Raw genomic sequence first — 27,254 nt, forward strand, 5'->3', positions numbered from 1 at the left:
AATCTTAACTCAGGCAGTAGCTCGTTAATCAACTCTCCGTTTTCTTCTATGTCTGGTTCTGCTCCTAGTACTTCCATCTGTGGCAAGGGTTCCCATAAATCACAGGCTGTGATACCAGCCTACATTACCAAATTTGTATCCTGACACTGAAATATGCCCTGGATGACATTAAATAAAGTCAGATGTAAACGTGAGGAGAAGCAAATGTAGTGGGTAAGCAAGAAAAAAAGAAATTAAAAAAAAATGCTCCAAAGGAAGTCAAGGCAGGAAAAGGAAAACCTGACACCTAAAACATTGCAAGACAGCACAAAAACAGCAACTACCAACTACAAGGTCATTCCTGAGAACCTTGGACTACAAATAACCTGCAAATGAACTTTAGACTATAACTTAGACAACATTTGAGGAGCTTTCCCAGGGGTGGAAGTGGTACACAAAGGCACTATTGGCCAGCATTTTACAAAATGAGATACAGATTAGATCTTTACACTAAACTTCATGGGTCCAAAGTAGATAGCAGCAATACATTGTGAACATATTTGCTGTATTTTCAGGCATTAATGGTCTTCTGAGTCTCTATAACTATGTATAGAATCACAGACTGATTTGGGTTAGAAGAGATCTCAAAGCCCTTCTCATTCCAACCCCCTGCCATGGGCAAGGACACCCTTCACTAACCCAGGTGCCCCGAAGCCCCATCCAACCTGGTCTTGAACACTGCCAGGGAGGGGGCAACCACAGCTTCTCTGGGCAGCCTGTGCCAGGGCCTCAATGCCCTCAGGATGTGAAAGAATTTCTTCTTAACCTGTAAGCTACATGTGCCCTCTTTTAGTTTAAACCCGTTACCCCTTGTGTTATCACTACACTCCCTGATAAACAGACCCTTTACAGCTTTCCTGTAGGCCCCTTCAGGCACTGGAAGGGTGCTATAATATCTCACCAGAGCCTTCTCTGCTCCAAGCTGAAGAAGTCAAACTGTCTCAACCTCTCTCACAGAAGAGGTGCTCCAGCCCTCTGATCATTTTGTAGCCCTCCTCTGAACTCACTCAAACAGCAGCACGTTTGTCTCACCAGAGCAGAGCAGAGGGACAGAATTTGACCTGCTGGCCATGCTGTTCTTGATGCAGGCCAGCACACAGTTGGCTTTCTGCCCTGCAAGGGCACACTGACAGCTCATGTTGAGCTTTACATCAATCAACACCCTAAAGTCCTTCTCCTTCAGGTTGCTCTCAATCCATTCTCTGCCCAGCCTGTATTTGTGCTTGGGAGTGTACCAACCCATGTGCAGGAAGCTTGCACTTGCCTATGAACTTCATGCAGTTCACATGGGCCTGCCTCTCAAGCCTATCAGGGTCCCTCTGGATGGCATTCCTGCCCTCCAGCATGTCAACCACACCACCCAGCTTGGTTAGTTGACAAATTTGGCGAGGGCACACTCAATCCCGCTGTCCATGTCTCCAACAAAGATGTTAAACAGTGCCAGTCCCAGTACTGACCCCTGCATAATGCTGCTTATCACTGGTATGCTCTGGGACATTGAGCCATTGACCACAACCCTCTGAGTGCAACAAGTCCACCCAATTTCTTATTCACTAAGCGGTCCATCCATCAAATCCATGTCTCTCCAATTTAGAGACAATGATTGATGTGTGGTACAGTGTCAAAGGCTCTGTACAAGTACAGGTAGATTACGTTTGTCACTCTTCCCTTATCCTCTAGTGCTGTAAGCCTGCCATAGTATGCCACCAAATTTGTTAGGCATGATTTGCCCATAGTGAAGCCATGCTGGCTGTCACCAATCACCTTCTGCATATGCTCAGTGATGAACAATTAAACTTATAATAAGGTATGCATATGCATAAAACTAACATTAAAAAGAAAAAAATTAAAAAGACCTGTTGAATATATTCCAGTGACCTTATAAGTACTGTGCATTGGACAGTACCTGGACTGATAGCCCAATCTTCAGTGATGAGCTAATGATTACCATAGAACTGTAAAGTAATTCAGTTTAGAAAGGTCTGAAGGCACCGTGGTCCAATCGTTCTCTCAAGGCTCCTGTTACCCACCATCATCTCATGGCAGAACAGTGCACTCAAGAGATCCAAAGATGAGATTGACCAACTCCACACCAATGTTTTTCAAACATTTAATTTTAAAGAACCTGCACGTACTATTGCTGCTACATGTTGACATGCATGTAATATGCAGCATGAAGTTGCCAACAGGAACCTACCAGGACACTGTCAACATAATCTCAGAAATTGTCAACAAATCCAGTGTATTTAAAGTAACATGTTAATAGTTCCTTTTGCCTCAAGCTTACCAGGCAATTAATGAGTAGGAAAAGAATTTGTAAGTATTTCTGAAATACATTTATTCACATTGATAACGACTCCATATAAGATATCAGGATAGTGAAAATTATAATGCCTCTTGTTCAACAAACTACCATTGGTGAACAAATTATTCTTTCAGTTGATGTTGTTTATCACCAACAGTCATATAATGAAATTTAAATACACTTTATGAAGTGAGAAACTTTGAAGCAAATACTAGCAAGCAGTTTTATAAAGGTTCTATTCAGAAAAGGTACTAAAATACAAACAGAAGCAGTCTATGTGTTTTATGATGTACTGATATTGACATGACTTCAACCCAATCTTGAGTACGTACACATGTCCAAGAAGATTCTCTTGCTGCTTAACTACAGATGAAATATGTTTAAGTCAATCTTTTACAGGCTGAATGACAAGTGGCCCAAATCACAGAGGAAAGGAAGGGCAAAAGAAGCAAGAAAGTGAGAAAGAAGTAGAAAATTATAACCTAAAGAGTGAGGGAGCACTGGTCTACAATTACAGTAGCAATTCAGTTGGTATGTTACATTAATTAACACCAACACTTTTCTGACCTTTTTTTTAAAGTTTTAGGATCCTTGATCCTGGGAAAAGGGTCACATTTTTCCACACACAGCAACACAATGAGCTCCTAGTCCAGTCTGCGAAATCTAAGTGCTGCAAAGAAACAAACAAACATAATTTTAAAACCTGACCAAATTCTGTTCTTGGAAGTTAAAGTGTGATTACAAATATTAATACCAGAATTTCAAGTAACAATGACAATTTCTAAACTGGGGCCCTGGCCTTAGAAACAATGCTTCACAGCTCAGTGACAGAGATGCTTTCAGGCTATGACTCATATCTCTCTGGCTTATCTCTTAAAGTAAGCTTTTACTGCTGTTGGCACTGCAGAGGAGTTTCAGTACTGAGAAATTTGGCTTGATTTTGCTATGCCTTATGCATGACCACCATCTTTGGGTTTTTTTTTTTCTAAATTCTGCAATGCACTTCCCGCAGATGGTGAGACAAGAGGATTAGGAACTCTGTGTAATTTCAGATTTTTGGCAGAATTCAGTAACTTATATAGTTGAGTGATAGTATAAATATGGCTGAGAACTACTTTAATCAAATTAACCTTCTCCCTAAGATGACCCTTACAAAGAATTATTCTGATGGACTGATTCTGGATCCAGTTGTGAATGCAACAGCTCTATTCAGGTAATAATAAATGGAGCAGTGAAAAGAGAAAAAGGTGTGAAAGCAGTGTTGGCAATGGAAGAGGAGAAAAAGAGCAGAAGGAAATAAAAGAAAGGAGGAAATCTTAATAAATAGTAAATAATAATGGTAAAGTACAGGAAAGGGAAGAGAAGATAGATCAGTGAGATTGGAGATGTAAAATGTAAAGCAGATCCCCAAAGGCAGTGAAGTATATGGGGTGAAGATCTTTATCTGTATCTTTGTACCATACAAGAAGTTGCAGTATGAATTGGCTAATACAAATCACTGTTGGTTCTTTTCTTTTCCAGAAAATGCATAAATTTCCTAGGTACCTAATTATACTGTTTATCCCAGATATTTAAGACCTGTAGTTGATGGAAGCTATACCACCATCTAGTATGTCTTAGCAATGGGAAATTATTACCAGAAGACTTAATTCTCTTTTGTTCTCTCTCATTCTGTTGCTTATTTCATTCTATATACAACCTTTTTGTCCCACAATTTCAAGTACAAATTCCTACACACCTTCCTTTATCTCTTGATTACATAGTGACACACTAATACACCTGGCATGCTGAATTTTGTTGCTGTTTTTTGAATTGTTCCTATTCCCAAGTCTTCATTCCATCATACAAAGTGGTTGGTTACTCTTTGTCATGAATGCACTCACTTGGTGCACTGTAAGTAAAATACTCGGAACTTACTATATTTTTCTATGCATAACCTTAGCTGCTCTGAATAGCACCAGCATTATTTAACCATAAGGGAGCAGTGAATGAGGGGTTCTCTAACACAGAACTGAGCTTCAGCTTTACTGACAAGACTGTCCCACGGCCGTTACTTGTAGCAACAGGTTCCAGCCTTTTGCGTTTTGCAACAGCTCAAGCAGAAAGCTTCAAGCACAAAGCTGTCAAGACTCCTTTTATAAAACGTGTCACTTCAAGGCAATTAACTATATATCATTGCTAATAGTTCTCTTCCTGGAAATCAAGTGGTATCTCACTGTATTGATTTCTGTCTAACAGTAGGTATAGCATGGAAAAATACGAGACGGGTTTGTCAGCAGTTTGCCTGTAGCAGATTTCCTCTCTGGTAAACTCCACATACACTATTTTTTACCAAATTTCTACCATCTTACTCGGAGAAGTTGCCATTTGTAGTATCAGAAAGCCAGTGTTTCAAACAGCAACAACGGGTTAATTCATACAGCATGGTACAACACAGCAGGTCTCCAGATACTGTATGTCACTCTGAACTGTGAACTCACAGGAAGCAAATGTATGGTTATTGAAGAAAGTCAAGATGAACTGTTTTTACTGCATACCACAAGCACCCTGCTGAGTACTTTCCAGTATCAGCATGACTAGTAGTTACGAAACACAGCAACTTAAAAGTATAATGTTGCCATTTGTTATTTTGTCTTCCCTTTGTGCACAGGAATGGGCTAGCTTGGGACAGTTACGGCAGTGTTGTGCTGTTCTGTGAACCTGTTTTCTCTATGTAAATTAAGAAATAACCTGGCACTTATAGGAATGATGAAAAGGTCAGCAGTAGCTCTTTGTCTATACAGTTAGAATCTGCTACTTAAGAGAGATTCTGCTACCTCATACAGACAAGTTTTAGGCTTAGCGTGGAGAGCTCCACTGTCTCATGGAGCAGCTGCTGCATGGAGTCCAGAATTGGGCACCACCTGAATTGTCCTTGCTACACTGTGCAGCCAAGGACCAAGACCATGTGCACCATGGGAAGTTCTGTGCCTTGTAAGCCAATCATCACACAACCTGAAGAGGCCTGGCGTGATTTTGTTCTGCACTAATTAGAACATAAATATAACACTGCTACAGCCTGCCTAAAACATAAGGAACACCTGTATAACCGTGGCAAGATACAATTTGATTAGGACTGTTCTTTGCTCACTGGAAGGGACAGAAACTGCTACTTAAAATGTTTTATAAAAGGTTGACATCAGAAAGGAATCCACAATTTCATCTATGTAACACAGATTTGCTGTGCACATACACCCTAAAACAAAGGAGACTGAACCATGGCCTTGAGTTTTCAGAAGGCCTTTTTCTATTGCTAGTATCACATCTATCAGCCCATATTCAGTCTTAGCTCAGCTGATCTTCACACATGACCTCATTTTGTCCAAATACTGCATTACCTTGGTAATGAGGGACTGACTGACATTTTGTGGCATAGTTGTTATTGATGTATTGGTCCTGAAAGTCTTTGTGGTCAAGTAGGAAAGACAATCCCACACAGTCTGAGGACATCATCTCTCCTTTTTCATTTTCTACAACTCCTAGTTGGCTCTTTTTGTTCACCGTCCCAGACTTCTGCCTTAAGCGTTTGTCCAAGGACACATCTACATTTTGTGCTGTGTGTGCAAAATCACTCCACAGAGTTTTCAGCTCTAGCAGCTGCCAAAAGCATACTAAATTCATGAGCAGCTCACACATGTGGTATAGGTGACTGTAGTATGTCATAACACCTTCTGCTCATCTTAGCTACACATCTGAATCAGCACTTCCTTGCAGTGAACTGCAATTTCACTGTATTACTCATACCAATTTAAGCATCTTCTATGTTTGATTAATTTAATCCTTTTTCATATTTTAATTTGATGACTTTGATTTAGAAGTCTTTTCATTTTTCTGGTCTCACTTTTGGCCTTGTTCCTCCAGTGAAGGTCAGACCCCTTTTTTTCTGATTGTCCTTCCCACTATCTTTTGGGAAAAAAAGCACCACCTAGTAACATGTTCCATTAGTCCAAGCTTCCATCTTAGGCCTAAAATAACATCAGCTGTACAATTTCCACCCCAAATAACAAGCACATTGCTAGGTTCCACCCCACTCTGTCAGATGTGCCATTATTTTTCAGTGGGCCATGACCAGTCTTCTTTCTATCCCACATTCCTTGCTACAGCTTTAGAGTGTTGCCATTCCCCTTCCTAAGAATCACAACAAAAGAATCAGGTCAAGGTCTCTTCAGTAACTTAAAGCTTCTCTGTCAAGCTTGTCATGTGTGGAGTCAACTATCCCCACTTTTAACTTCATCCAAAGATCACAAGATTTTAGCAAGATACTGTGTACAGCAGTTCTAAAGAATGAGGATAGCTCTGTTGCCATATGCATCACTCATTGCTTGGTGCAACATGTGCCATCAAGCATCAGGCCGACTTACTTTTTCCCAGGTTGTATATATCTGGTTGGTTGCAATAGTGGCTGCTTGGCTGAGAACTTTCACTCCTTTGTTACAAGGATCACAGACATCAACTAGGGAAAAAACAGTATCTCCAAACTCTCCCCATAGGATGCAATGAATTACAAACCCTGGGGGTTTTTTGCTGCCATTGAGTAGCTCATGCTTGTTAAGTTATAAAGCTAAGAAATGCTATAACCCTCATAGTTACATGTTTTTTTCCTTGTTGCTGCTTTGTCCCTTCTTCAGGGGACCTTTTACCATTAAATCATGACCTACAAGACTATGGTTTCACAAAACATGAAACATAAAATCTTGCTACTGGTCAGGCCACCTCAACAAAAGGACTAAGCCTCTCCGCTCTTAGGAGGGAAAAAAAAAAAGAAGTTACTCTTCCGATGGTTAAAGAATGTCAGGAGATGGAGATCCATCTTAAGTCTAGGGACGCTGAACACCCACATTTGTAAGTTCAAGTTCAGGACAGTGATACAAGATAACATCATCACTTCAGCAAGAGGTTTGGATGTGTCACTGAACCTCCCAGACAAATAGTGAGTCACCCAACACTCAGAAAATGCCTTTGACTTGCCATGGGCCAGAACACTGCCATTAAAGGTTCTTGTTGTTCAGCTTCTCCACGACTTCAAAAATATCTCTCAACCCCTGTTTTGAGAGCAACCCATCTCCAACAAAATCAAATATATCCAGGACAAAGGAATCTTTTCACACTCCTGATGTATCTACGGGATGTTTCATGTCCTTATACCAAGACAACACCACATTCTAAAACAAGCTTTTCCTCTTTGTAGCCCATCTACAGAAGGACTCAGTAGATTTTGCACTGACTGCAGACTTTGTCACAGCTTGCTACAAAACTGCTGAAAGGATCCCTAAAGAGTTTTAGAAGTTTGTTCCTAGACAATCTTTAACAGCATCTCTAAAAATAACTCTGCTCCCACAGCCAAGTAGCTACCCAGAAACCTCCACCAATCACTGCATGTTTTTTCAAGTGTTACTGTCCATTTCCATATATCCAGGCAACACCCTTCTTCTTGAGGTTGAAAACACATGCTCCACCTCCTTCTGTCCTAGCTGTGGATGATAGAAGCTTGGAAATGTCCTATATAGCCCTGATCTGGGCACTGTGCTGGAACACAAATTGCAGTGTAAATGTGCAGATAGGTAATTCATCACAAAGACCTTCAAATTCCTGATAATTAACTTCCTTTTACTCTTCCCTCATATATTGAGTGAGCTCAACAGATTAACCTATTTCATATAAGGCTTAATTCAATGTGCATATTAAAATGATGGTTTGCAGGAACATTTTTAAATTGTGTCTAGATTTTTTAATTTATCTGGGTATTTGAAACTTTAAATTACTGGTGCTTATAATACCTATATATCAGTACTACACTGCACTGACAGTACAGTATACAGCAGTATAATGTGAATCAGTAGGGAAGAATACAGGGCAGTAAACTAAAGAGTCTTTCAGGAAATAGTCCACCTGTGGAAAAGTCACTTCACAACATGCTTCAAGGGCTTAATGGTTTTCTTTACCTGGGATCACAAATGTCCTGAATCTAACACATGGCAGCCATAATGTTATTAGCTTCTTTTTACCTGCTTACAGCAGAAAATGTCTAATGACGTAAGAACAGCCAGATTTCCGGTGTGTTGTTGAAAGTACAGTCTGTATATTTTGAAAGACCACAGTCCAGACAATTTGTTTTATACTCCAGGCTACAAGACCCAGAATGTAAGCATTTACAGCTCCTGTGGACCATGCTGTTTACACACCATCAGAGGTTTTGGCCCAGTGTTTGTGACCACAGCTGAGTTTCACCTTCACCAACAAGATTCAAAATGAAGCTGTTACTACTAGAGAAGATGCTGACACAGAACTAGAAATCACTGCAACATACCCAATCTTCCTGTCAGACTAAAACCTTAGGTTTCGTAAGAATAAAAACAAAACTCAACTGACTGATGTAGCATAATTCCCCAAAACATTCAGGCCTGCCCATGAAAGAAGGAAAAGATTAATACGAACCACATTTGGGGTAGATGGTGATCATTTCAGAAATAGATATCTTACATTTAACTCCATCTAACTCCCATTTGCAACACAGATTTCAGATTGTTTCCTCTGAACAGCACAAGGCAAGCCAAACAGCAGCCCTGACTGAGCCTTGATTACTGGACTAACAAAATCAACTGTGTGATCAACAGGAGCTACTACAACTGTCTTCAGGTCACCCACAAGGATAGCGGGTGACCACTCCACCATCCACGTCACCATTGCAGTTAGGGCTGCTGGAAAATACAGTACTGACTTTGAGTCCGATGACTGATACCAAAGAGAAACAAGACTCTGTTTATAAAGCTGTTTCTTTACACTTTTGAGTGTATCCTTTCCATGCCTCTAGCTTGTGAAAGGTTCTGGAGGGGAGATAAGGTACATAGGCAAGCATGCTATCATCACTTTCCAAACCTAGGAAAAACCTCTGGGAAAACCTATAATCACAGAAGAGCTCTCACAATGCTGAGTAAATTACTGTATTAATGACAATTGGTGCCAGTACAGAAAAATTAACTGCAATTGCAAATAATGTTGTTCTTTTGTGCAACTTCAGCTATGTGGACATAGTTTTACATTGAGTCTATAAATAGTCTGTGAAACACAAGAGCTCTTGCTTATTTGAAGGGTTACAATACATGCCATATCTAAGTGGGGCCTAAGCTGGGATTGGTTTTGAAGGGGGGGTGTTGTTCTACAAGTTCTGGCAATAAACCAGGAACCGCTCCAGGCTATCGGATTTCGGAATGAGAATGTCACAAGAGGCTTTCTGTTGGGTGGGGGGAGGGGAGCAGAGTTCTGTGTCTGCTCCTGGGATGACCATTTAGCAGCAGAACTCTAAGGATCTTACAAGTCACAGAAGATACACTAAAACAAGAAGGAAATGACCACATTAATTTTGTATACCCACTATTTTGACCCTGCTGCCACTTAACCTTTTGGTGCTAAACACAGGTTTTTTTGAGGGTACTGTGCTGGGTTGACTTTGGCTGGACACCAGATGCCCACCAAGCCCCTCTACAACTCCAGTCCTCAGCAGGGCAGGGAGGGGAGAAAAATAAGATGAAAAAAAACCCTCATGGGTCAAGATAAAGGTGGTTTAATAAAGCAAAACCAAAGGTCACACACAAAAGCAAAGGAAAACAGAACATATATTCTCTACTTCCCATCAGTAGGTGATGTCCAGCCACTTCCTGTGATATCCTTATAGGCTGAAAATCCACTAATTATACAAGTTTCTCAAACTGCGGTCCTATGTCAATGTAAGTACATACACATCAACCTTTATCTGAAGGGAAAGCTCACCCAGAGGTGAGTTGTCCCCCTACTTGAAGAAGGGTTTCAACACCACAAACCCACTGGCATCAGATTGAAAGGACTGGGTCCACTAAATGTAGAGAGCACCAATGGAAGAAACAGCAATACTACAAGTGTCTGTGGTTGCCAGAAAGTGAATCTGCTGTGAGTAGGGGCATGAAGTAATATTTAATCTGCATGTTAGATAAATACCTACCTGACCTATTTAAGTATATAGCAATTTTTTTTCTTGAGAAAACCAGAGGAACTAAATGACCTCTGAAGTGCCCATCCACTCTGTTAAGTATAAAGTACGCAATATTCTCAGAGTTGGTAACAGTATTTTTGTTGGGGATATTAAGCCATCTCACAAAGAGCTGGAGACAAACTGTTTACAAAGGGGTAATAGGTTTAAACTAAAAAAGGGCAGATTTATGTTAGACATTAAGAAGAAATTCTTCCCTGTGAGGGTGGTGAGGCCCTGGCACAGGCTGCCCAGAGAAGCTGTGGCTGCCCCCTCCCTGGCAGTGTTCAAGGCCAGGTTGGATGGGGCTTTGGGCAGCCTTGGCTAGTGGAGGGTGTCCCTGCCCATGGCAGGCGGCGTGGAACTGGATGGACTTTGAGGTCCCTTCCAACCCAACCCAACTAAAAAAAAACCAAAATAAACCAAACATAATCAGAAACTGATACTAAACACATGAGTAAAAGGTTATCTTCCACTTTTTCCGAAAGTCTTTTCTCATTTGCAGCTCTTGCCAGGGTTTGAAGCAGGATACTGGACTAGATGCCCTATTTGTTTAGCCAATCTCCTGCTCCTCTAAAGACGTAACTAAAAATATAACATAGCTCATATCCCACTTGAGCCCAAAGATAAACTAATAAGTAAATGGGCAAAAGTGTGAAGCATACTACAGAAAGCAACTTGGGCACACATCAGTGGTGTCTGGTATTTCCCAGAAAAAAGCCAGCCTGCTTTGACACCCTCATGCAGCGTTAAGTTTGTGGATGTGGTACAGAACTGTGCTCCTTCCCTCCTCACTCGTGAATTGGAAAAAAACGTCTGGCATGAAGAGAGCATCTTTGAGCACATGACTCTTCCCCCATTTAGAAAAGTCATTTTTCAGGGCTAGTGAGTTAAGAACGGACAGCCATCGAGGGAACCCAGGGACTTCACGGGATGCTCATCAATTATCTCTGTGAAGGTCCCTTTCAAACACCTTTACTGGGGACTGCTCTCGGTAACCACGGTCTGCTCACACGGCCGCCGCCGCTACCAGCACTCTCCAGCCGCCCGTGCTCCCAGGGGAGCCTTGCGAAACTCTGGAAGGCTGCTCGCTCCTCAGGCCTGCCCGGGAAGACACCCCCGCCGCGCCAGCACCGCAGGCCCGTCCAGCTAAGAGCCGGTAGAAACTTCCAGAGGCCCGGCCGGCGGCGGCGCGGACAGAGGCCGGCTCGCCTCAGCCACCAGTACCGCGGCTGCCGCCCACCGCGCAGGTAGGAGCCGCAGCGGGCGACGAAGGCGACTGCGCTCTCCCCCCTCGGCGGGAAGCGGGGCGCCCCTCCTCTGTTCCTACAGATTCTGAGGAAAAAACCCTGCGGGGAGCGTTTCTCCGGCGGAGGGGCGAGGGCCGCCGGGCGCAGGGCGGTGGCCGGGAGGGGAGGTGGGCGCCCGTCTCCCCTCGCGGGCCGCCGCCCTTCCCCTCCCAGCCCGCCCGGCCCGCCGCGCGCGCCCCTCGCGCCCAGGATCCTGGCACGGGCCGGCGCGTTACGGGAAGCTCCGCCCGCCGCCCCCTTTCGGCGACGTCACGGTGCCCGCGCGCCAATGGCGGAGCGAGTCGAGGAGGGCAGAGCGCGGGGGGGTGCGGGGGAGGGAGTGTGACCGGGCGTGGGGCCGCGCGTGCGAGACGGCGGCGCGATGGCGCGCCTCGGTGGAGCCGTTATTTAGGGGCTGTCGGCGGGACGCCGGGTGCCGTGGAGTGGCGGTGCCGCAGCGGCAGGTAAGGCCAAGGCCAGGCCCGCGAGGCTTCGGGCCGTAGGCGGTTTTCCTCTTCGCCCCCCCTCGGCTTCCTCGCCGCCCTTCTACCCCCCCTCCCCCCGCCCACCCCTGAGGGGAGCCGGACGGTGGGGACCGGGTTGGCCCGTTCTTTCGCTACGGGCCGCAGCTGGGCTCGGTGAGTGGGCCGTGCGCCGCGGGTGGGGAAGCCGTGGCGGCCGGGTGGGCGTTCGGCCAGGGGTGACTGGCAGTCCGGGGCAGGATGGCAGCCTTGCGCCACTCGCTTCCCGAGCCTGTCCCTCCCGGGGGCGGGGGCGTCCTGCCGCAGCCTTCGTAGCCCGCGGCCGTGAGCAGCCCTCCTGTGTGAGGCGAGGCCCGGCCCGGCGCAGCGCTCGGTGAGGGGGCGCGGTGCCGCCGCCCGCTCCCCGCAGCGCTGTCTGGCCTCTTCTCGGCGGGTGCTGGCGGAGCGGGTCCGGCGACGGCGCTTAAAATGCAATATGGCCTCGCTCGCGGCCGGGCCGTCTGGGGCCTGCTCGGTTTGGCAGCCCGAGGGGCTGTCGGGTCCCTTCTCTGGCCGGCGCAGGTAGCACCGTTTGCGGGGAGCACCCCATCCGCAACGCGTCCCTGCCGTGGTGCGGTTTTACTGTCGTGCTGGCGTGGAGCGCGGGGTAAGACTAAAGATTATCCGGATTTTTCCCTGCGGCGGTGGTTAATGCCGGCAGTCGTTATTAATAAAGGCGCTGCTCCCCGCGCTGGGGCTCGTATTTTTCGGGCAATTTCAGCTCTGCGTAGCGATATCATCGGCAGGCCTTTCGTCGTTGAAAAGCGTTGCGTTTTGTTGCCCTCAGCGCGAGTGGTCAGTTCTCGTTGCCCGTGGAAAACTGCTAGCTTTGAAAGAAAGGCACGCTTTGTTTTACACTCGCCCAACTCCCGGAGGGATTCCCTGAGAAACTGGGGAGGAGTGGGTGCAGTGAGCAGCCTGGGTCATCTGCTAACTTCAGCCGGGTCCCGGGCTCCTGACATCCTCGCAGTGGGTCTCTGATGCCCTTCGTAAAGAAAAAGGGTGTCATTACTTTCATCTTTAAGATGACGAAATCAAGTCACAAAGGAAAGCAGTCTGCCAAATATGCTGGCTGTGGAGAGGAGAATAAATCCCCGTCTCATTTTTCATCCTTGTTCTAGGCTGACTAGGTGATTGCCAGCTGGTGGCTGCTTGTTACTTTTGAGGCATTTCTGAAGGAGGAATCTGGTAACAGAATGATTTGTGTGGTTACAGTTTTGTCATTAGCAATCTGCCTTGTCACTGAGAAGGGGGGAAAAAAGGGGAGAATCCCCAAGTCAGTAGTTTAGGAGTTACAGGTTTTTTTCTTACATGCTTTTTTCCCTTATAGAACATAAAGTTTATACTTTTCTTCCAAAATATAGTTATCTGTAAAAGGTATCTGCTAAAAGCATGCAACATCTTAACTCGAACTTCAACATCTGTATGTTGGTGCACTGGGAAAGTAGGAGAGGATGGTGAAAACTTGAAATTACTTCCTGGGAGTTAAGCATTAAACATAAATATTTAGATCTTTTAAATAGGTCTGAAAATATGATCTCATCCTGTAAAGCCTATATATACATTTGGTGGGGCAGGGAGGAGAAAAGATACACGCACACTTAAAACTCTGTATGCAACACAGAGATGCAGTCTCCTGTGCTGCTCCTCTGGAGGATTAGCACCATCACAGTTATGTGAAAATCAATAAACCTCTTGGCCATTTTTTTAAGAATCAGTCATGTATTAGGAAGGACTGTCTAAATTAGGGAACCAACATTGGTGGTTGTCAGTCTTGAAGGTTTGACTTGAAGATGAGAACATGGAATGCTACAACATTATTTTGTATAAATTAATTTGCTTGCTAGACTAAAGTTGCTTGCTGAAGTATTTCCGAGAAAGTGGTCTGCAGTTTAAGAAGGTACCAGAGAGAAGAACTTTATTCTTGCAAGCAAATATTTGCTGCCTCTAATGAGGTATTTCAGTCATTTTAATCTGTGCTTCTTTGTGTTTTTTATTGAGTGCTATATTAAAACCCCTGAAGTAGGGAGAGGCCTCCTTCTAGTGCAAAGGAAGGAGGAATGTGAAGTTGCTTGCCTGTTTGGTAGAAGAGAAATGTTTTGTGTATAAGTATTTTAAATATGAAAATGAAATTTGAAAACTTTTTAATATTTATATAATAAATGCTTTTTCATATAATGTGGTACGTTTCAAGTGATTCTTTTAGAGGTATTAGAGGTATTTGGGATTTTTTTAGTCTCATGAATATTTCCAAGAAGGAAGTAAGCTTGGAAGAGGGAACAATGCTTGCAGTTTAAATACTCCTTACTAGAATGTAGTTACAGTTTGAATAATCAAAATTCCTTGAGGAAAGTTACAGCTTTTAGTGGGACTTTAAGTACTACTTGGCTTGTAACTAAGCCTCAATCAGTAGCCGCTATGTGTGGTATCGCTTCTGTGCATTGCTTCCTTGCTCTACCTACCTGAGCTCGTGGATTCTTAAAGATTACCCCTTGAAGCTGTATATGTAGCTTTTTTTTTTTTTTTGAGGAACTTCTGGAAATACGTTTACCAGAACCCTTTTGGCTTTTCTGATTTATATGATGATGAACCTTAATAGACCTAAAACCTTCCTGTGGTGTTACCTATATTTGAAAGCTGGTTTTGCTGGAAAGTACTTGTTAGTGCTTTAACTGAAATTATAATATGTAAGTCCCATTGACAGTAATTGTCACCAGAAATGATCTTGTGATAACTCATCGTGTGAAATATACCTGTACTCTATTTCAGGTAGTGCTCATGATGTATGAAATAAGATTAATTTGTAAGACTTACCTCTGATTGGAATAATCAATTATACCTGTTTTACATGATGTTTCTTCAAAAAATGCTATTGACAGGTTATTCTTAAAAATCAGTGTTGTTGCTACTTTGGAATAAAGCTTGACTTTAGGGCCATTACTAGCTTCTCAGAGGACACTGCCTGAAGCATGAGTTTAAGGTTCAGGCATAAAGTGTTAGTGCTTTCAAGATGGTAGCAGGATGTGAAGAATAATAGAAGTCCCATATGATTTAGAGAGTAAATGGCATGATCTCATGGCATACGAGTTTTATATGTCTGTCGTTACTTGAAGTAACTGCAGCATTTTCACACGTTTTTCCCTCTTTGAGGTAATTTATGTACTGTAAGTTAAGGGCTGTCACCAGCAGCAGTTGTAAATTTACCATGTTTTTACTATGTAGAATTTTGATGGACTGATTCTCTGCCACTTTGGCAGAGTTCACTGTGAAAGAAACCTGACAAACTTCTAATAACCAGTTTCTTTCACTCTTTCGCTTTTATCTTCATGTAGTAGTCCACAACAACTACATAGGTAAAATGTTGATGTGGCTTTTTTTAAAAAGAAACCTATGAACTAACTAGGTGCTTCCGTGTTAGTTTAGCAGCAGGCTGAACTTTCAATTTAGACTCCGAATACCAGTCTATAAAACAGAAGACTTTGGGCTGTGCTGCATAATTGCAGAAACTATTCAGTTTCTGTTGTCCAGACTTGCAACTTAGCCTGACTTATAATAGCTACTGGTGGACAATTGATGTTTAGCAGCAATTCTTTTGAATTAATGCACTACATTTTTAAGTTTTGGTACAGCTTATATGAAGGGTTTCTGCACCTGAGTGTATTTATATGCTCACTTCCATGAAAACTGAGGTTTTCTTATGTGTCTCCCTCACTTTATTCTGAAATATGTCTCCTTGTAGTTTGCAGTCTCACCATATTTTTCTTTTTATGGCTTTCATCTAAGCAAGATGGATAGAAATGCCTAGTTCAAGTAGGTGTATCATTTTTCTGATAGAACTAAATTTAAGTTAAGAGTTAATCTTGTAAAAGCCAGAGATCTAATGTTTTTTAAAATAGCACACATCAGAGGCAATTGCAATAGCTCCTTTGTGAGCTTAGATGTGTGTAGCTTCAGTCTTCAAAAGTACATTGATCAGTAGGGGACAGAAGTAAAATCGGAGCAGCCTAAAAGCAGATATATGCTGAAATGTAGCATGATTCTGACACTGTATAGTCACAGCTGCTGATTTCCTGTACTATGGGTCGGTGGGCTTTCCACTTCCTCTTGTAGGTCATGGAGTATGAGTCCTTGGCTATCAGGAACTCAGTGTGGTGGAATAAGTACTGTAGGCTGTGGAGGCTTTCTTTGCTCTGTCAAAACTGATGCTGAGCCTTCCAAACTGGAAAGTAGAAATTTGAACTTCAGCTTCCTGAAGGTGACTTGGTAGTGTTGATTGATAAAGTTGACATCAGCTGGCAGTGTGCACTTGTGGCCCAGAAATCCAGCAGTATCCTGGGCTGCATCAAAAGTAGCATGACCAGCAGGTCAAGGGAGGTGATTCAGCCCCTCCGCTATGCTCTGCGAAGACCCCACCTGGAGTACTGTCCAGCTCTGGGGTCTCCAGTAGGAAGCAAATATGCTGCTGTTTGAGTGAGTTCAGAGGAGGGCCACAAAAATTATCAGAGGCCGGAGCACCTCTCCTGTGAAACTGGCTGAGAGTTATGATTTTTCAGCTTGGAGTAGGCTCCAGGGAGACATAATTGCAGCTTTCCAGTACCTGAAGTAGATCTGCTGGAAAGGGACTGTTTATCAGGGAGTGTAGTGATAGCACAAGGACTAATGGCTTTAAACTAAGAGGACAGATTTAGAACAGGTATTAGGAAGAAATTCTTCCCTGTGAGGGCGGTGAGGCCCTGGCACAGGCTGCCCAGAGGAGCTGTGGCTGTCCCCTCCCTGGCAGTGTTCAAGGCCAGGCTGGATGGGGCTTTGGGCACCCTGGGCTAGTGGAGGGTGTCCCTGCCCATGGCAGGGAGTTGGGACTAGGTGGTCTTTGAGGTCCCTTCCAACCCAACCAATTCTGTGTGATCCTGTACCGTTCTGCTCAGGACAACTAAAATGTTGCATTCCAAGTCTGGAATACAGTTGAATATAGAAAGGGCATTTATTTGAAATTATGAAGTCGTCTTATTTTGGTTTGGGTTTTTTTAATATACCTTAGAGCAAAATGTGGTAATTCTGTATTATTGCTTGCTTTAAGTTGGTTATTAAGTGTTGGCTTATACATTCCTTCAAGAACTTCACAGTATTTTTTTTTATAAACCTGAGCTGTACTTAATATGACTTCAACAGCAACAGTTCTTCAGTAGTTTGGTGAAAATACTGTTTAACCTGAAACACTTTATGACCAAAAAGAAAACCAGTAACTTTGTCATGTAATACTTAGCTTAGCTCGCACTACCATTATTCTAAGCATGATAGCAAATGAGATAAATGCGACCTTGAACATTCTTTAAAAAACTTTCCACTTTCCTTTCTTCATCTGTCACACTCTTTCCCCTTCAGTGTGGAAGCTGCTTCTGCTCTTGTTCTGTAGTTTTGGGTAATTAGCAGGGAAGCAAAGCTCCTACATCTTTCCACTTAGCTTGCAGTTGCCCTCGGGGTTTCAGATCTTCTGCAGCTCAAATTGTTCAACTTCAGTAGCTTTAAATGAATCTTGCTTAAAATAACAACTCTTAAGGTCTATCCTTAGAGTGCAGTAAGCTTTAGGTAACAGGCAGTATTACTAATAAAGAGTCAAGACTCTAAAATAGATTCTTGTGTGGTGGTTTTTTTCTCATTTTACTTTTTAGTGTCTAAAGACCTAAATCAAAGTAGAATGCTCCTCTGAGCTTGATTTTATTCACCATATGAATTTACTAATATTTGTGAAACCAATTTGGATTTTAAAACACAGAAAGGCATAGGTAGGTAGAAACCTTATTTTTCACCTATTGGAAGACTTTACATCGGTAATAAGCAAAAATAAATTGGTTTAGTTTTTCTACTCTATGCTGGTCATAAATGTGTAAAGATGCATTGCACCTAAAATTGTACAATGGTTTTTCATGTCCAGCCCAGTGAGAGTACCTGAGTGTAAATAACGTGGAAAAAAATTAATAGCTTTTTTGTTAAAACCCCCATATAACTACAGTCTGATTGTTAATAAAGTGTTGTTTTTAAGCTAAAAAAAAACCCCACAACCTTGAGTTTTTTAAACAAATGCTTGGTAATGTAACTGTCAGGTGTTCTAAATGGCAGTATTTCTAGCATAAAAGAAAACTTTGATAGGCTTTGAGTAGTGAACTCATGACTATAGACAGACATAAAAATACTGCTGAGCAATTCTGATTAAAATTATTGTAGTCCTGACTGAAACACATCTATGTTGGTGACCCCTACAAAGACTCTGCTGTAAAGATTTGAGATTGGCTTTAGTTTAGTTGTTTGTTTCCAATTACTGCGAATAGACATTTTCTGTACATTATACTTTTTACCTTTATTTGTAAAACAATTAGAAGAGAGGAAGAAAAACTTAGATGTGCTGATGCCTAAGGAATGAAGTTCTGAAGTAAGTTTTGGCAGGCTAGTGAAAATAAAAATTCTGAAGCACAGGCAGTCTCATCTCGGATCTTAAACCTAGAAATTCCGTGTAGAGGCTCTAGCTGTAAGAACTGCTCTAAGTTTGCTTTTAGAATCAGGTTATGGGCTAAGTTCTTTATTTAACTAAGTCAATCCAGCTTTTCCTGTAAAGATGCATAAATGTAACTAAAAAATAATATAGCTCATATGCTTACTAGAGAATGGTTACTTGCTCCTACTAATTCAGGTCTGCTTTATAACTGCAAGTTGAGAGAAATCCAGAAGATTCTTTGTGTCTTCAAAACAACTAGAGTGAAAGCTAGCCAGTTTCTCTAAACTGTTTTGTAGAATTCTTAAAATGGAGAACAGGTGATCTCTGCTGCAATAAAGAAATAAAAACCAGAAGAGTTTAAAAAAAAAAAAACAAAACTCTCTAACTTTTGAGGAATTATGGATTCCCTTGGAAAGCTTTGAATAAGTAGATAATGCTTTTTCTACAGTAGTCAACAATCCCTGATGGTACAATGTACAGCAGTTCTGTTCTTAATTGTATTTTAAGTCACTCTTGTGAGTGAGAATTGTGGTTTTTCTGGTGGTGGTCTGAACCTTGTGCAAAGCACTTATATCAGTGTTCTGAAAGCTAGGTAAGTATTGTAACTTAACTGTAATCAAATTCATAGGGTTCTATTTTAAATATCTAAGCCAAAGTGTGATGTTCTATATTCTGACTGAACCTCCCACAGAAGTAATAGTGAAGTTTGTTTCCATGTACACCACTAAAATCTTAAGCTGTTGTATTTCTTACATTTGTAACCAAAGAGGCTTAAAACTGTATTGGTTGTTTTGAGGAGACATTGGATTTTCTTCTAGCAGTGACTAAAATGGAAATAGTATGTCCATTCTCTCAAGAGTGAGGAGATACTCTTTTAGGAAAATAAATGTGCACAGCTGAGAAATTGTCATAGATCAAATAAAATTGAGTTTCACAATGATCTGAAGTGAAGAGGAATATTTTAGTTTTAAAAAAATCTTTCTCTATTACAGGTATTCTGTGCAACATGTTTTCTGTGTGGAACTGGGTAGCCCATGGCTTATATCTACTCTTGAGCATTTGTTCTGTTGAAGGTAAGACTTTTTCTGTATCTCAAACACAAGAAAATTGTAGAACTTTTTTAATCAGATGCTTGAAGCACGTACTTGTTTTTTGTCTAGATACTTGTGGGCAAAAAGCGTACATTTTATGAGAGTAGAGAGACCTAATCTGTGCTCTTAATACTATGAAATGGCCTGTTAAACGAATATTCGCTCAACTTCTTTTCATTGTTCATCTGTATGCAGATATAGTGAAGGCCAAGTTTTTTCAGTGGAAGGTTCACTTGGTTCAAATGACATTGCTGGAGCTGGTCACTGTAGCAAACAAGTTTAATTCTGATTGTGCCAAGTGGTATCTAAATTAAAGCATATCTTGGTCAGACTAAATGCTCTTAAAGCAATAAGCCTCTAGTGAACTAGTGTAGTAGTCTCTATGATCAAGCCAGAGCCATCAGGGACTGCTATTATGTAGCAAATTATCATCCCCCAAGATGTTTAGTAAAGCTGTTGAGTCAAGGTGGTATTTCTGTCATCTGTCACTCCCATTTATAAAAAAGGGAGCAAGGAAGACCCAGGGAATTACAGGCCGGTGAGCCTCACCTCTGTGTCTGGGAAGATCATGGAACAGATCCTCCTGGATGACATGTTGGAGCACATGAGGGATGAGTGAGTGATCTGGGATAGCCAGCACGGCTTCACCAAGGGAAGGTCGTGCCTTACCAATCTGGTGACCTTCTATGATGCAGTGACAGCATCGGTAGATAAAGGGAAGGTGACCGATGTCATCTACCTGGACTTGTGCAGGGCCTTTGACACAGTCCCCCACCACATCCTTATCTCTGAATTGGAGAGATGTGGATTTGATGGGTGGACCATCCAGTGGATAAGAAACTGGTTAACAGACCGTAGCCGAAGGGTGGTGGTCAATGGGTCTATGTCCAGGTGGAGGCCGGTGACAAGCGGGGTCCCCCAGGGGTCTGTCTTGGGACCGGTGCTCTTTAACATCTTTATCAATGACATCGATGATGGAATTGAGTGCACCCTCAGCAAGTTTGCGGATGACACCAAGCTGAGTGGTGTGGTTGACACCCCAGAAGGCACGGAAGCCATCCAGAGGGATCTGGACAGGCTGGAAAGGTGGGCTCGGGGGAACCTAATGAGGTTCAACACTGCCAAGTGTAAGGTGTTGAACTTGGGACAGAAGAATCCCAGACACAGATACAGACTGGGAGAAGAGCTCCTTGAGAGTAGCCCTGCTGAGAAGGACTTGGGGATTGTGGTGGATGAGAAACTTAACATGAGCCAGCAGTGTGCTCTTGCAGCTTGCAAGGCCAATGGTATCCTGGGCTCCATCAGAAGAGGGGTGGCCAGCAGGGACAGGGAGGTGATTGTCCCTCTCTACTCTGCCCTTGTGAGGCCCTATCTGGAGTACTGTGTCCAGATCTGGGGCCCCCAATACAAGAAGGATGTGGAACTGTTGGAGAGGGTTCAGGGGAGGGCCACAAGGATGATTAGAGGGCTGGAGCACCTGCCCTACAAAGAGAGGCTGAGGGAACTGGGCTTGTTCAGCCTGGAGAAGAGAAGGCTGCGGGGGGACCTCATTGCAGCCTTCCAGTACCTGAAGGGAGCTTATAAGCAGGAGGGGATTCAACTTTTTAAAAGAGCAGATAATGGCAGGACAAGGGGGAATGGACTAAAGCTAAAGGAGGGAAGGTTTAGATTAGATATTAGGGGGAAGTTTTTTACAGAAAGAGTGGTGAGGTGCTGGAACAGGCTGCCCAGAGAAGTGGTGGATGCCCCGTCCCTGGAGGTGTTCAAGGCCAGGTTGGATGGGGCCCTGGGCAGCCTTGTGTAGATCCAGGCCTGGAGGTTGGTGTCCCTGCCTGTGGCAGGGGGGTTGGAGCTCTATGATCCTTGAGGTCCCTTCCCACCCAGACCATTCTATGATTTTATGTTCTTTTAAACTTGATGCTTTTCTCTTTGTGTGCCTCCATAGCAATAGACACAACTTTATTGTGTTGGAAGTTCCCTTGTAAATAGAGTACTATCAAATGTGCAGAGTTCACTATAATTCCCAAATACTCTTACAGCATGTATACTAAAGCTTCTGAAATCGACAACTCAAGTATTTAACTGATGGCAGTTAAACTAGCCTAACATAACAAAGATGCACACTTATCCCAATTTTTTGTTAACTTTCTCAACAGAAGATACTTTAACTGCAAGAGTAACCTCAAGTATATTACCTTCCTCCTTCAAAACATACTAAACATTCAATCCTTGACTCTCCTTTCTCTCTAAAGGCCCTTATTTTTATTAGAGCTTTTCTTGCTTGGTAAAATGTTTTTGCAAAGTCTAGGTAACGTTGCACTGGTTTTGCCCCTTAAATCTGCTTTATCATCCACTAATTCATTTCAGTTTTATATCTGTCAAGTACCTAATTCATTTCCTGCTTGGACAGATGGTATTTTAACATTAGACTAGTGTTGTATCAGCAGTATTGGTTATGGAATGCTCTGTAGTTATTAATAAAGATGCAATTCTTTTTATTTTCAGGGGGACTTGTACTGTCATGTGGTCACATCATCCCAGAGTCTCCTGTATTGGCCCTTGGTTCCAATTTCACAGCACTATGCATTTTGAATGAGAGCTGCCTTGACTTTGGCAATATATATGCTAATCAAATTATCTGGAAAATTAAAAATACAGTGGTACCTAAAGAACAATATCATGAAATAAACAGGACAGTTTCTAGTGTCACATTTAATGACACTTCTTCTCTAGCAACTCCTCTGACATGCAACATTTTAGCAGATGGACAGATTGAGCAGAACATTTACGGAATCACAGTTACAGTAGGCTGTAAGTACTGTTTTTCTTGTCCTTTATTCTTGTCTGGTCATAAGAAAACTGCTTCTGAGAAACAGGGAGGAGAATGCAAACAATAGAAAGTGTGTACATTGAGATACTTATTCCCATTCCCTCAGTTCCTGCATAACTCTATAAAAGTATTGTCATTGCATGCCATCTGCTCTTTTGGCTGGGGTAGAGTTAATTTTCTTCCTAGTGTGGGTATAGAACTGTTTCAGATTTAGGATGAGAGTAATGTTGATAACACACTAATGTTTCAGGTTTTGCTGGACAGTGTTTACACTAAGTCAAGAACTTAACACCTTCACATACTGCCTGGCCAGCAAGGAGGCTGAGGCTTCATGAGAAGCTGGGAGGGGACACTGCCAGGACAGCAGACCCAAACTGACCAAAGGGATGTTTCATACCATATGATGCCATGTTCAGTATATATCTTGGGGGAAGATGGCTGGGGGCTGGACTGCAGTTGGGAACTAGATAGGTATTGGTGGTGTGTGAGTGGTGAACAGTTGTGCTGTGCATCGCTTGTTTTGTATTACTTGTCTTCACTTTGTCATATTAAACCATCTTTATCTCAAACTGTGCGTTATCTTTTTTCCAATTTCCTCATCCTGCTGGGGGGAGGGGGGGGAGAGGGGCAGTGGCGTGTGTGAAGTAGGTGGATGGCTGTGTAGTTGTCTGATCAAAGCTGATATATATGCACAGAATAAAGTTTCTAAAAATAGAAAATACTCTGGGGTATTTCTGTGCTGAAATAGGAAAAATACAAAACAGGAAAAAAATCTTGATGCAGGAAGATCTGAATTACAGAAATACATGAATTTAACTGAAACAGCTCATAGGAAATAAACTAACTTTCCTTACTGCACCCCTCTGTTTGTGTTGAAGAAAACACAGTAAGGTCTCATGTTCACTATGAAATGAATGTTTACCTCATTAATGGACTGAGAAATATTTAGTCCATCAGTATTACTAAAGCTAATCAGAACTGCCTTAAGGATGGAGCATACCACTTGGATTGCTTTACATCTATACATAAGAAAATACTTTTCACTAATTATAAACTTCCCTTGTGCAAGCATGATAGCACTTGCATTGATATAATCAAGTGCTCTCTGAGACAAAGCTAAGGTCTTGAGAAAGTAACATGAATAACATAATATACTGCTTCCTAATTAACTGGTGGACCCTCGACAAAGTGTTGATGTGCCCTTCACAGCGAAGTATGAATGGCTGATGAATCCTGTTGCCTCCTAGTGTAGGGAAAAGGTATTGCAGTGGTTGCATGGCCTCTGTTTAACATCGTTCTAGCCTGAGTTACAAAATGCTGTCCCAGAAAAGCACTGTTTTCTATTTTAACTTCTGAGGAGTAAATTTCTTGTCAGAAAAGATGTGATAGGTACAATACATAGAAATGTGAGGACAGATACACTATCTTAATATGAACAGAATGAGGGTACAGGTCCCGTTCTACAGTTGTAGAATGCATTTGTTTTTATAGCTACTGTATTTTCATACTGTCAGTTAAACAGAAAATCTGTAAACAATAACAGGTTTGAGAAAGCTTTGTTCCTGAATTGCTGCAATGTAGTTTGTAAGGCAGTTCTGCTTAAAGTAGCATTTTGTTTGAAAGGATCACACTGTTGCAAATAGTGGTGTTCTGACAGCTAGAAACAAACTTTGTATGCTATGATTGTAATATAAGTAGGAAAAGTAAATAGTTCAGCTGCACTCAGAAAAAGCCTCTTACATGTTAAAGTGCATTGATGAAGCTCCATTATCTTGTAGAAGTTTGCAGCTAAAGTATCCTCCTTTTGTATCTTGGGGAGTATAGACCAATCTCTATTGCAGTAGAGCTCAGGTTGTTGGCAAAGTCAACATAGGCCAATTCAGCTGTAGTGTTCATTAGAATTTTTTCTGTGTGAATTCTGCATCAAAAAATGAAAAATCCTTACTGTCAGATGCTTGTTCTCAGAGCAACTGGTTAAGCTTTTTAACTTTGATTGCTCTAGGGTATCGCCACTTTTGCCCCATTTTGTAAAAATAAATTTGTCCATAAATAGTACTTATGTTCATTGAAACTTCTCTAAAGGGACACTTAGCATGATGCTTATTGGATTTAAATGTGTATATAGATTAATTACTGCTAATTTTTTCTTTACAGTGCCCCCAGAGAAGCCCAAGAACTTAAGTTGCATTGTGCATCAGGTATCAAAGCTCACATATCCTATGACTTGTACCTGGAACCCTGGAAGGTATACATTCTTGGACACTTCCTTTAGGTTGAAATACAGATGGTAAGTAGCTCTCAGTAGAATATCTGAATAATTTTTAAGAGTATTTGTAGGCTAAAGGAAACTTCCTTGAAATTCTTTGACCCTTTTGGAGAGTTCTTAATTTAAATATGGTTTCCTGAAGCATTTCTGTCTGTTTTGGAGAGGAATGGAAATGTTAAAGAAGTTCACATTTAAAGTAATTCTATGTCATACTTGAAATTTTGATTTTTGCATTTATTTTGTAGTAAATGCTATCTCCTATTTCTCCATTTTTCAGATAAGATTCATGTGGCTTAAGTACAACACACCTAATCATTAGGCGGTTTGGCCCGTATTATGTATTTTACACTTTTCTGTGGTGACTGTTCTGTCCCATTCTAAACAAGATGATGTCCCTGGTCATTGTGGGAGGTTCAGATTAGATGGCCTTTAATAGTCCCCTTCCAACCCATACCATTTCAGTTCTAAGTAGGGAAGCCAACACAGACCAACTGGATTCTGAGGAGGTGTTAGCTACTCAGTACCTCCTAAGAACTCAGAATGGTGGTTGTCCACAATCAGCAGAAGTATTTCTGCTGTGAAAGCTTACATATTTTTCAAACCCTTCAAATAGTTTTTTGTTGTTTAAAATGGGGTTGAGAGAATTATTGTGCCACTGTGGAAGCGGGAAGGACTGCCCACAGCTTTCTACCTACACCATTCCTCTGAAGTGTTTTGGTAATGAGCGTAATAGAAAGTATGGATAGACAGAAAACCTTGATGCCCTGGAAATCTCCCGATGCCCTCAGAACCATGTTGTTAGTGTAATTGAAGATGGTGAACAGAAATGATGAATGTGTTGTAGGTGTGCCACTGTACTCTGGAAGGGATGTAGATAATATTGACTACACCTTTTCAGGCATGAGTATGCTTTTAGTTACTGGCCATCCCAGTTTTGGTGAAATGTATCAATTCTTGATCGTAGTTTTTTGCACTCACTCAGATTTTTATGTGTCTTTATAATTGCAGTGCTCTTGAGGATACGTGTCTTGAAGTCAAGTGATTTTATTCTTCCTTCTGTTCTAATGCGATTGTGCATTTGTGGCTGAACAAGCTGTTCTAGTCTCTTTGCTTTTTCTTCCTGCCTCTCTTAGTACAAAAATAATGGCAAAGGGGAAACATATGAGCTAATCTGATCACTTTGGTTTCCTTTAGAGAATATTTTTAAGTATACCAAACTTACTGCTTTATACCTTGTTTTTCCTTCTCTTTTATTTAGGCCACAAGAGAACTTTCCTGACTGTATACCAAAAGATGTAAACAATTCTTGTACCATTAGTGATGTTCAGTTCTTTGTTAACCTGGAGGTCTGGGTAGAAGCAGAAAATGCTCTTGGGAAGGCTGAATCTGATCCTCTTGTTCTTGATCCCATTGAGATTGGTAACTATTGCCTCTTAATAAAGCTTTAGTAGTACATAACTGCTGCTTCTGTGCATATTGCTGAATTGAGTTTGAATTAATGCTTCTTCACTATAAAAATTAACACTGCCATAGTAGTGCTGACTAGAACTGTGCTGGACAAAGGTAGGGAAGGAGAGAGATTTGAGCACAATTCAGGTAGCAAGCTCTTGTTCAGTAATCTTTAGAAATTCGTGTGAAGTAGCAGGAGTTTGAGTTATGGAAGGCTTTAATGGCAGAGTTCCACCATAGTATTCCGATTGCTTGAGGCATGATAAAATAGAGCTGTAGAGATAACTTTAACTCCTTCTCTTCTAGTTAAACCACTGCCTCCACACAACTTAACAGTCAACTCAGGAATACTGCCTACTGTTCTGAAGCTTTCCTGGGAGAATCGGATTTCAGCAGCTCTGATGAAGCTGAAATTCAATATTCGGTACAGGATCATGGGCAGCACGGACTGGATGCAGGTAATACCAGTAATGTCCCTTGTCAGTCTTCTGCTGTAACTCAACCATTTGTCGAACCACAGAAGTTTTTCCCTCACTGCTGCAATTTAGAGGATTCACTTAATTATTGTTCGGTCTTATTTGACCCCCCCATGGTGGTTATCTGGTCTGTATACAAAGGCTATGATCTAGAGGTTTTGGCAGAATCTTGAGTAGAGAGACTTTGTCTTTTCTTTGTGGACCTCTCTGTTGTCCTCCCCACCATGTTGCAGTATTATGAATTTTGAATTTTTATTCTATATATGCAATTTCTAGAACATTCGTGAACTTTCACCTTCTTATGCACATGCAAAACTACTGATCTAAATGTTACTGAAAGCTTGGGCAAGCACTGTGCAGTGCTGGGATGCCTTTTTGAACTTGCTATACATAGACTTGAGTGGGTCACAACAACCCCATGCAATGCTGGAGTCTTGGCTAAAGAGTGCCTGGAAAG

The 27,254-nt window shown here is 42.0% G+C and overlaps 1 protein-coding gene across 1 annotated transcript in view; it reads left to right on the forward strand.

Moving 5' to 3' along the window:
* Positions 1-12,099: 12,099 nt before the first annotated feature.
* IL6ST (interleukin 6 cytokine family signal transducer) overlaps positions 12,100-27,254 on the forward strand; it is a 34,809-nt gene continuing 19,654 nt past the window's right edge. The window contains exons 1-6 of the mRNA XM_084277885.1: positions 12,100-12,138; positions 19,678-19,758; positions 22,282-22,587; positions 24,761-24,893; positions 26,131-26,291; positions 26,628-26,779. Coding sequence (XP_084134011.1) covers positions 19,692-19,758; positions 22,282-22,587; positions 24,761-24,893; positions 26,131-26,291; positions 26,628-26,779 — 819 coding nt within the window. The 5' untranslated portion in view covers positions 12,100-12,138; positions 19,678-19,691. The remainder of the gene's footprint in view (positions 12,139-19,677; positions 19,759-22,281; positions 22,588-24,760; positions 24,894-26,130; positions 26,292-26,627; positions 26,780-27,254) is intronic.

This window comes from Gallinula chloropus (assembly GCF_964237585.1).
Source record: "Gallinula chloropus genome assembly, chromosome: Z".
Taxonomy (NCBI): domain Eukaryota; kingdom Metazoa; phylum Chordata; class Aves; order Gruiformes; family Rallidae; genus Gallinula; species Gallinula chloropus.